General features: G+C 45.2%; 1 protein-coding gene across 2 annotated transcripts; it reads left to right on the top strand.

The window, feature by feature from the left end:
- The first annotated feature begins 416 nt into the window (after window positions 1–416).
- LOC117424039 (ranBP-type and C3HC4-type zinc finger-containing protein 1-like) lies at window positions 417–10,072 on the top strand. 2 transcript variants are annotated; one of them, XM_058990712.1, is made up of 14 exons: window positions 417–845; window positions 1,208–1,264; window positions 1,516–1,603; window positions 2,054–2,198; window positions 2,684–2,780; window positions 3,314–3,512; window positions 3,680–3,834; window positions 4,274–4,447; window positions 7,561–7,721; window positions 8,094–8,205; window positions 8,318–8,497; window positions 8,764–8,862; window positions 9,039–9,182; window positions 9,379–10,072. In XM_058990712.1, exons 3-14 carry the CDS (start codon window positions 1,546–1,548, stop codon window positions 9,457–9,459), a joined length of 1,605 nt encoding a protein of 534 aa, XP_058846695.1. In that variant the 5' UTR covers window positions 417–845; window positions 1,208–1,264; window positions 1,516–1,545; the 3' UTR covers window positions 9,460–10,072. The 2 variants fall into 2 exon arrangements, with proteins under 2 accessions (XP_058846695.1, XP_058846696.1); XM_058990713.1 differs by lacking the exon at window positions 1,208–1,264.
- Window positions 10,073–10,123: the final 51 nt, after the last annotated feature.

The following is a 10,123-nucleotide window of genomic DNA, read 5'->3' as shown; positions in this document are numbered from 1 at the left end:
TAGCACTATCCTACACTACGCCTTGTACAATGTGAATTGGTAGGCTATAGTCGATATATATTTAAAAAATTGGTAGGCTATAGGCTATATATATATATATTAAACGCCAATATAAATTTGACAATTATTTCCATGCTGGGTTAATTTTACCAGCATGTATTACTTTCTCATCTCATACACGTGAACACTTTAATCAAAACCAGGCGAATGGTCCCAAGATATGGCCTTCAGTGGGTCAGGTACATTTATAACAAGTGTGACATTCACAGCGGGTGGAATAATGTATTGCAACAAATGCGTATGTGATTTGAATCACAGCCAAGTGATCTTAAGATAGCCCAGACTAGCTCAGCCTTTTTTTTCAGATAATTTCACGCATGATCCCTCAGAAGGTTAAAGCTCAGAGGATTTCACACAGTTTGCAAAATACAAGTCGTGGAGGGCGGGGCTCTGAAAAAGTCCAAAAAAATCGCGGTGTCCTGTTTTATTAGGACTATTACGTCTGCGGCATTCACATTTCCAAAAGCAACGCATCCCAGCTCATCAAAAACGTCGTGTAGAGGCATAGCTTAATCGAAAAGCTTCTACACACATCGCCCTTTCCCAGCCTGCGAGTGTATCGCTATAGTTACAACTACGATGTGTTGTTTTCGTTTAAACGCCCATTATTAACTTCCTGGTCTATTTTTTGGTTTCACTTTTTGTTTAAAGTGGGTTCACTGGGTGTTGAAACTGAACACACACACACACATCTGTAGATAAGGAGAGCCGCGCTGTTGTCCTCGCCAATCATTTCGGGTAACATTCTGAGATAATGGTTTAGATTGAGAGAAAACAAAGCCAAGGTAGGTATCCTTTACCTGTATCGTTATATCAAAGTCTGCTTCTCTGAGGAATTGAGTTTCGACTTGTTTTTAACGCGAAGAGGCGAGGCAAATCTGCAGATAAAAAGATTCAACTCGATTTATAAAACAAAGGTGAAAAATATATGACTGATGGATAGTGGTACAGTGTACTGATACAATACTAAAGTGTGATTTTAGTTCAAAACTAGTTTCGGGTCTAATAACGAAACTGTTAAATCAGATACGTTGTGCATGTGGATTTTTGTGTTTCGCTAGAGTTATGACTCTCGTTTCCTCTTTGATGGTCTCTTATTCGTCTTGTCAGTACCGCACAATCTTATCATCTGGTTCTGTTTTTGCAGAAGTTTTCATTCGTGGTTGCTAATAACAACAGCACGAGTATATTTTGACACTGTCCGGTAAGTATATTGCCTTCGTCCTCAATCTGAATCATTTTGTTTCACTATTCAAACGATACGGTGCCTGTAACGGAAGTGACGAAGGAATCGCTTTTTAAGGATTTGGAAGTGGAGTTTGAACCGGCCCTTCTCTCTGAAGTATTATTGTACTAATGTTTGGTGCATATCTGTCTTCTGTGTTAAAGGTTCCATTACCTGTGCTCTCCCGTTAAAAAACACCATTTCATTCTTTTTCATTCATGCATTTATAGGTCAGTCAAGCTGTGGAATATTGAAAAATAATGGCATCGGCTGAAGACTCCATTTCACACACTTCAAAAGAAGATAAGACCAATAAAGGTGACCTTTTCTGTTTAAAATGACTCATACCAAACCATCCTTGCTTTGTTACATGACGTTGTCTTTTCCTTGCAGAGAGACGCTGCGGTGGTAGAAGAAATTGAACAGGAAATGGTTTAAACAAATTCTAATAACTCACTTACTGCAGTTCTACCATTCAGCCACCAAGTGGCACTGTGCGCTACACAAAAATCCCATACCTGGTGAAGAGAAAATGAAAAGTTAAATCAGCCGTAATATTCAGATTCTTGCATGCAAACAACTAAGACGTCATTTATGAGTCACAGTACTTAATTATAGAACTTTTTAAAATAATTTACACATTCTTTGAAACTCTTTGAGTGTAAGGGGGTTTCATGTAGCATTTTGCCACCTGGACAGACTGCATGATACAGTATTAATGGCATTGGTTATAATTCACTAAAAGTAGCTATCATTTATGCTTGGCAGCTGAAGAGTTGGCCCTGACCCTGACTGAAGCTATTAGTTTGGGGGACGTGGAGGCAGCCAATCAAAGTGCAGGGCAGCTGGCGAACCTGCAGGTCTCTGTCACAGTCAGTGTCCACAAGGATGCCTACCCAAAGGATGAAATCCGGTGAGCAAGACTAAATACCAGTCATCTACAACTGTGTAGAACAGGGGGTCCCATCCCAGTCCTGGAGCGCCATGCCACTCTGGGTTTAACATGTGGAATGAGATCATCAACCACTTCAGGGTCTGGATGGAGGGTTCATTGGGTCAAGTTAGATCAGGGTTGGAACAAAGACCAGGAGTGGAAGGCTCAAGTTTGGACACCTCTGGTGCAGAATACCTTTGTTAAATGTGGGTTCACAATTCCGGTTCCTGTAGAGACAACCCCAGCAATGTACTGCACCACTTAATCACTGATCTTCCAGCTCTTTGCTAGCATTTCATATTCCAAATTGGAACAGGCGGACGTCTCCGAGAACACATGACCCGCTGCAGCCGTGGTACTGACACGGCTAATGTGAGAGGGAATGGATTGAAGACCTTGGTTAGCGCCTCTTTAGAGGAAGCTGCGCTGGTTCTGTTTAAAGAGCTCTGATCATGTCCACACAGGATGAAGGTGGGAGTGGAAGACGCCCAGTCCCAGTCCACAGTCCCCATCTCCATGGCTGTGTATTCACACATGACCATCACACAGCTGAAGGAAAAGGTAACGCCAGTTCATTGTAAAGCTTCTGCTGGTAGACTTGCTCCTGCTTCACAGTTACACTGTCACATACAGCAAAGCAGCTTCGTATGAACCTGCACGTGGTAGAAGGACGAGCGTCAAACCTGAAACCAAAAAAGTTTCAAAGAACACAACTCTATTCAAATCGGCTTGACCGACAAAACTAAAGAGTCCCTTTTTAATGAGGGCTTCAGTTCAGGTCTGAAAATAAACAAAGCAGCCAGGACAGCAAAGAGAGTGTAGAAACAGAAACACGAAAAAAGAAGAAAAAAAAAACAGAACTAATCCAAGAGCCGGTTAAAAGTGTTTAGGAAGCTGGCAGGTAGTTGTTACTGAACCTTGAGGGATCAGGCCTCCTTGGTGCTACTTCTAGTATTGTGTTTCCTCCAAGCACTCCTCTCTCCCCTCGTCTAGATCACAGCTGTTATACTCTGGCTTTTCAATCAGCCAAGCTAATTACTCTCACTCTACCCTACTCCAGAACTCATGCCAGATCCTTTGCTGTGCCTCCCCAGGTGAACAGAGACTATGGTTTCCACCCGTCACTGCAGACCTGGGTGATAGGAAAGCGCCTGGCCAAGGACCCCGACACGCTGGGGAGCCACGGGGTGAGACGGGACGGGGACACAGCCTTCCTGTACATCAGGACAGCCAAGAAAGCACAGCTGACCAAGGAGCTGCAGCAGCGGGAGGAGGAGAGGAGACTGCTCGGGGGTCAGTACACACTGCACATGTAACAGGGCGGAGGCTGGGTGCGGACCGGCGAGCCGATGAACTACAACCCGCAGCACTGCACTGCACTGCAGTACACTACCCTGCTCTACTCTGCACTGCATGGACTCAAAGAAAAAGTGATTAATGATTGTTATTATTTTTTGTAGAAATCTACACAGCTGTCAACGGAACACTCGAAGCCCGGGGGACAGCTACCTTGACCCCCAAGAAGGAAAAGGAAGTGCTGGTGTTGGCGCCTGACCCTGCTGTAGCCCCGAAACCTCCCAAACCTGCACCCCCTCCTCTCAAACCCAAACCTAAGGTAGGGTCTGCAAACCTGCACAGCAGGACACGGTGGCGCTGCAGTTTCAGGGAAGCTTAGAGTTAAGAGGCGGCAGTATTAAGACTTCGCCACTCCTTAGATCATTAAAATGAGACTCTCTTCTGACCAGAGGACGTGCAGGTCAGTTCCACCACTATTCATAGTCAAATCCAGTTTGAACTCTGACTGGACAGTATTCAACTTAGCCTGATCAAAGGAAGTGAATGACTGAACTCCAGCACCTGTCCCAGTCAGAGCCTTGAGGTCCACAGTCCTGCACATTTGAAAGGTATCACTCAATAATGAAGTGATTAAGACCTGTAAGGAGGTTAAACTGGTTCAGTTAAGTAGAGCTCCGGACCTTGATGACAGGTGTTATGCAGCCCTGGTCCGTCCTGGTTAAAGAGTGTGAATGAGTCTCTCCTCTCTATACCTCCAGGTTGGCTGGGAGTGCCCTCAGTGCACCTTCCTAAACAAGCCCACCCGGCCCGGCTGTGAGATCTGCGCCTCGGACAGACCAGTGGGCTACCAGATCCCAGCCCAGTATCAGCCGGACAAGGAGGAGGAGCAGAGACTGCACAGCGAGGAGATGGCGATGCTGCTGTACCAGGAGGTAGGGCATTGCGTTCATCCAGAGAGCTGCTGATCAAGCACACAGAAACATGGGCAGACTGCTCTTGGGCCGCTGGGAATGTATTCGATGATCTGGCATCTCTAGTCCCTTATCAGTTTTCTGTAGACTTCAGCTTGGGTTCTAATGCACCTGCTGCGCGACTTGCAAGAAAGGTGTAATGCTGAAGAGAGGTAAGCACGTGGTTTTTAAAGGCTTGGGCAGTGTGTGTTCATCCAGGTGTATTCCAGCCCCATTCTCCAATCTCTGTACGACTTCATCACACAGTACTTCAACTAACAAGACATGATGAGCACTCACGAGCCGAACAGAAGAGTTGTGATGCCGACACAACAACTAAGAGCATGTAATAAGAGGAAAACAACGTTTAAAAAAGATCTCGCTGTCTCTAAGACAGTGTTACAGGTTCATGCTTAAGATTAAAGAAAGCGAAACACTTCATCCTTGAAGAACAGTTTGAATTAGGGAGGTGCAGTCAGGGGCCTGGCCCAGTCTTTTCATGTTTGGAGTTGAATCCTGTCCTTCACTTAAACTAAAGAACATGGCAAACACACACGCACGCGCACACACACACACACACGCACGCAGGCATGCACGCGCACACGCACACACGCACACAAAGAGAGATAGATAGTAATCATTTTATTTCTTCTTTCTCTTTGTCTTTTTTTTTTAAAGCTGGAGATGTGAAGAAGAAGGAAAATGATTATACCAATTCCAGGAACAGCTTGATCAGTGATTACCACACAGACAGAGACTGGAGAAGGACTTTCTAGATTCAGAGCCAAGCAGCCCTGCCTGCACTGGTTAGGCAGGCCTGGGCTCCACAGCAGTGCTTAGTAATGCATTGAGACACAAGTGCTTTGTAGTCCTCATTGAAACGTTTGTCGAAATGTAGTTCTAAGTTGTTGTTTTAATTGAGACTGCTTCTTCATGTGATTGCAGGGATGGAAATAAGACTCCCATTGCACAGCAGTGGCTAATCAGGCTGGTAGTAAAACGTGGAATGGGTGAAACTGCTATGCAATCAGAGTCTCATTTCCAGCCCTGTTAATGATTAGGTGTTTTATATTTGTGGGACGTTGGGTTTTGAAGATTGAGCAGTACGGTGGTGTTTACTCTCCTGGAACAGGTCTCCTTTCTAAAATGAACAGACACACACGTGCTGTATAGTTACTGAAGACGTTACCAGAGTTTGTGTGATTTGTTTAACTCTTTTGATACATTGCTGTGTGTGTTTCCAACACAAATGGTTTTTTAAGCTGAAATCTCTAGGTCAGTTTGCTGCTCTGCATTAGCACGTCCCATAGCCGTATCATTAGGAGCAGACTGTGTACACGTTTGCATCTCTCTTCTTGCTGCTATTGTCCAGGCCATACTGGAAAGGAATTCAATACTGCAGCTTTATACTGAACTAAATAGAGCTGACAGTTTCATAATCGATCTGTCAACGTTATAGAGAAACCAGACGATTTTCACAGCAAATCATAAACAGGACCGAATTCACTGACCATGTGCTTCAGCAGTGTGCAACATTTTATATTATTATTATTATTATTATTATTATTATTTTATTTAATTTATTTTTTGCAACTGCAGAAAACAGGCAAAAAGACACTACGATTCCTGTTTCTGAAAACTCATTTTTCACACTCCATGATTGCTTTCCCCTGACGATCACAGTGTAAGGTATCTTTTATTTCTCTTATCCTTTTTTTTTTTGAAAGTCAGAAAAAGCATGGAAATGAATGTTTCTGAGCACTTTAAAGGAAACGCCTGTTACTGAATATCTTCTCAGCCACGGCATCCACCAGTCCATCAATGTACTAAAGCAGTGTCCTTGACAGTGAGACACTCCCACAAGAAGCACGAGCTAGAGACACAGTGACAAAGCAAAACCGAAGCTCAGATTTCACAGTGTTGTGTAGTTCAGCTCAGCTTTGCTGCAACGCTGAAAGCAAATGAAAATCGAATGCGTGATAGCTGTGCGTTTAGATTGAACGGTTCATAGCAACAAGCTAAACTGACACAAGCAAATGCGACCCCCCCCCTGTCCTTGAGGGCAGCAGTGTGGAGTAGTGGTTAAGGCTCTGGACTCTTGACTGGAGGGTTCAATCCCAGGTGGGGGACACTGCTGCTGTACCCTTGAGCAATATACTTTACCTAGATTGCTCCAGTAAAAACCCAACTGTATAAATGGGTAATTGTATGTACAAATAATGTGATAACTTGTAACAATTGTAAGTCACCCTGGATAAGGGCGTCTGCTAATAAATAAATAATAATACATAATAATGAGGAAAAGCACCTGCTTCAATATGCATGATTCAAGTCTGCTTGTAGCACGAAGGTTTAGAAGAGAATGCATCCCCCGTTCATAGGAGCGTCCATTGAATTGAATTGAAGTGTAAACGATGTGTAATGCAGATCTGAAATGCATGCGGACAACAAACACCCTGATGAGATGTGTCGAAGTTCTGTATCGTTTGTCTGTTTATGAACCCCCCCGTCTACAGACCCTGGTGTGTACAAAGGGCTTGGGGGATCAGCTTATTGCAGCCCTCATCCAGGGGTCTAGAACGCCATGTCCCTCACTGGTGAAAGCACACTAACATTGACATTGAAGAGTACAATAAAGGGATGCAAACGCCCTGTAAAGCATGGGGAGCAGAGCACAGCAGAGTGTAGTAAAACCCAGAGGAAGCTCAGGGAAAGCTGCTTAACAAGAGCCAAACGCATGCAATACATGCACAGCCAGAGAGGGAGAAGCGCCACAGGATGACTGCAAATATACCGTCTTTGATAAGAGACCAGGGAGATTCCCATACAGTACCGACTGACTGACTGCACAGTGCACCTTCCACTGGAAACCTTTACAACAGAACCATTTGAAACATGATCAGAATGTACGCGCAATCCCGCGCGTTCATACAAACACATACACAGGCACTCCCATACTGAAGGGGAGAACATGCTTTTCGACGTGACAGGCGGCTCAAGGTAAACGTGATTGTAACGTATGGGACGTATTTAAAATGTGTTGCCCTGGTGGTTTGTAACCGCGCCCCTCTTGTGCGGTTTGTCCTGTTCCCCAGACGATGGAGCTGCAGAAGGTACAAAACTTCCAGAGTCTGCTGGATACCGATCTGCTCAGCCTGGTCCCCAACAGCGAGGAGATGGACTGCCCTGTCTGCTTCAACACCATTGAGCCAGGAGAGGGCGTCACTCTGCGGGAGTGTCTGCACAGCGTCTGCAGGTAGCTCCTCCATCATCCGGGGCCGACGCCAAGGGGGGGGCTTCGGGGGCCATGAACCCCCCCAGTTCACATAAAAAAAAAAATCGATGACAAATCATTAATAAAAGTAAACACAAAAATCAAACTGTAATGAGTTATTTCTGAAAAATTTCCATGGTTGTATATTTTTACAAATTAGTACCGGTAATACCCCCCCATTAGCAACCCCCGTGCAGGGTCCTCGTTTCTCGCAGTTTTTGACGGCTTCTGAGCTGCAGATTTCGAAGTCATATTGTGGCGTGCAATATGAAACAGATGAAAGAAATGAATAACTACATTGATTTGGCACCTGTTGGGTGTGCACCTTGCAGATGATTGTGTTTTTCCACACAGGGAGTGCCTCAAAGGAACGATTATCAACAGCATGGACCCCGAGGTGGCCTGCCCGTACGCCGACCATGAATACACCTGTGATGGGAAGCTGCAAGACAGGGAAATCAAATCCGTAAGTGAACAGAACATCAAGACACGGAACCATGAAGATAACGTTTAGAACCGTCGCCCATGCCAACTGCATAAAGGAAGTGACGTCACAATGCTTTCACCTCCTCCACCAGCTGCTGTCCCAGCAGGAGTACCAGCGGTTCCTAGACCTGAGGCTCAACATCGCAGAGAACCGCAGTGAGAACAGCTACCACTGCAAGACAGCGGACTGCCAGGGCTGGTGCATCTTCGAGGACGAGGTGAACGAGTTCCTGTGCCCGCTCTGCAACAAACACAACTGCCTGCTCTGCAAGGTGAGGCTCCAGGGGGAGGACAGCTGGGGCGCTGGGCACTCAAGGGCCCCATCCGTCCAACTCACTTCTATATGAAAGGGGCAAATTAGGGATTCATATTGGATTCATTGACGATGGGATATAAAATGCACATTGCTCATCGTTCCGAAGTACTGTATGTTTGCGAATACTGAGCGCAGCCTTTTCTTGCTGTTTTATACTGCAGTGCATTTAAAGAAATAAAGAAATGAGTCAGCAGGATCTGTGCATTCTTCTCCCTGATGCAGGCGATTCATGAAGGAATGAACTGTAAGGAGTACCAGGACGATCTCCGGATCAGATCGGAGAACGATATCGCTGCCAGGCAGACCACGGAGATGCTCAAGGTAAGGCTGAGCTGTGTGAATAACACACTGGGCACCAGTCACACGGTTAGCTTGGGTTTAGGTTAGCTTGGGGGTTTTCATCAGACATTTTTAGCATATTGGTGAATCACAACACAACAATATTTTAGTATTCACTTTGCGTTCACTCTGTATTCACTCTCCACCTGCCCTCGCAGACCCTGGTGGAGAATGGGGAGGCGATGCACTGTCCCAGGTGTAAGATCATCGTGCAGAAGAAGGACGGCTGTGACTGGATCTGCTGCGTGATGTGCAAGACGGAGATCTGCTGGGTGACCAGGGGCCCGCGCTGGGGGCCGAATGTAAGCCACTTGTTTGGGGGAGGAGGAAGAGGTGTACAGCAGTTCTGCAACAGTCATTCAGATTAATCAAAGCACATAGCAGGCTTGATGTTTGTTAGAAGCAGTCAGTTTGCACGACTATTATTGTCACCCAGCTGAACTGAAGCTGCAGCTCCTGGCGAGTTGTGTTTTAATGACTGTCTCTGCTTTATTCCAGGGTAATGGGGATACCTCGGGAGGGTGTGGCTGCAGATTCAACGTGGCACGCTGTCACCCCAACTGCCAGAACTGCCACTGAGCATCAGCCTCTCCTTCTTATTGAACCTAATCCATTACAAATAGAAATGCACTAAAGAACTTGAGCTCGACCATGGTCCTGTCCCTTTCAGTCGTCTCTTTTTCATATATGCAGCACGTGTTCTGTCACTGAACTGAGATCACAGCACTAATAATAATACCCAGCCCCCGAGGTCACTACCACACCTGTTTCTGGCACTAATGATCTTTGGCCAGATCGGTCCGTAATCTCTGATTTATTCTGGATGTGGAGGGGATTATTCAAACTCTATGTCAACAAAGATAAGAAACGTGCATTTTATTTCATTTATCATTTTGATCATTTTTGATGCATTTTAGTGTTTGTGTTCTTCCACTGGCGGAAAAGTCGTTCCTTAGTTTTTCTCCTTGCGGTACGTAGGGATATCGCTGTCAGCTTGTGGTGATGAGGTCTGAGGCAGGTTACAAAGGATTACAGATCGCTTTGTAGCCGGTCAGTTTGCAAGACTTTCTGAGCGGCATGCATATTTGTTAATGTGAGTAAATGTTAAATAGATTTGATTAATGCAAATATATTTTTATGTGCTGTATGTTATAAAAAGGGCATTACTGTTTATCAGGTGGTATAATGTGTTTTCTTTCCAATATGTAGCAAATAAAACTAAGGGGTGCACTTTGAAATGCTC

The sequence above is a fragment of the Acipenser ruthenus genome, chromosome 18 (genome assembly GCF_902713425.1).
Source record: "Acipenser ruthenus chromosome 18, fAciRut3.2 maternal haplotype, whole genome shotgun sequence".
Classification (NCBI taxonomy): Eukaryota; Metazoa; Chordata; class Actinopteri; order Acipenseriformes; family Acipenseridae; genus Acipenser; species Acipenser ruthenus.
Note: the sequence above shows the minus strand (reverse complement) of the source record. Positions and strands in the feature narration are given on the sequence as shown.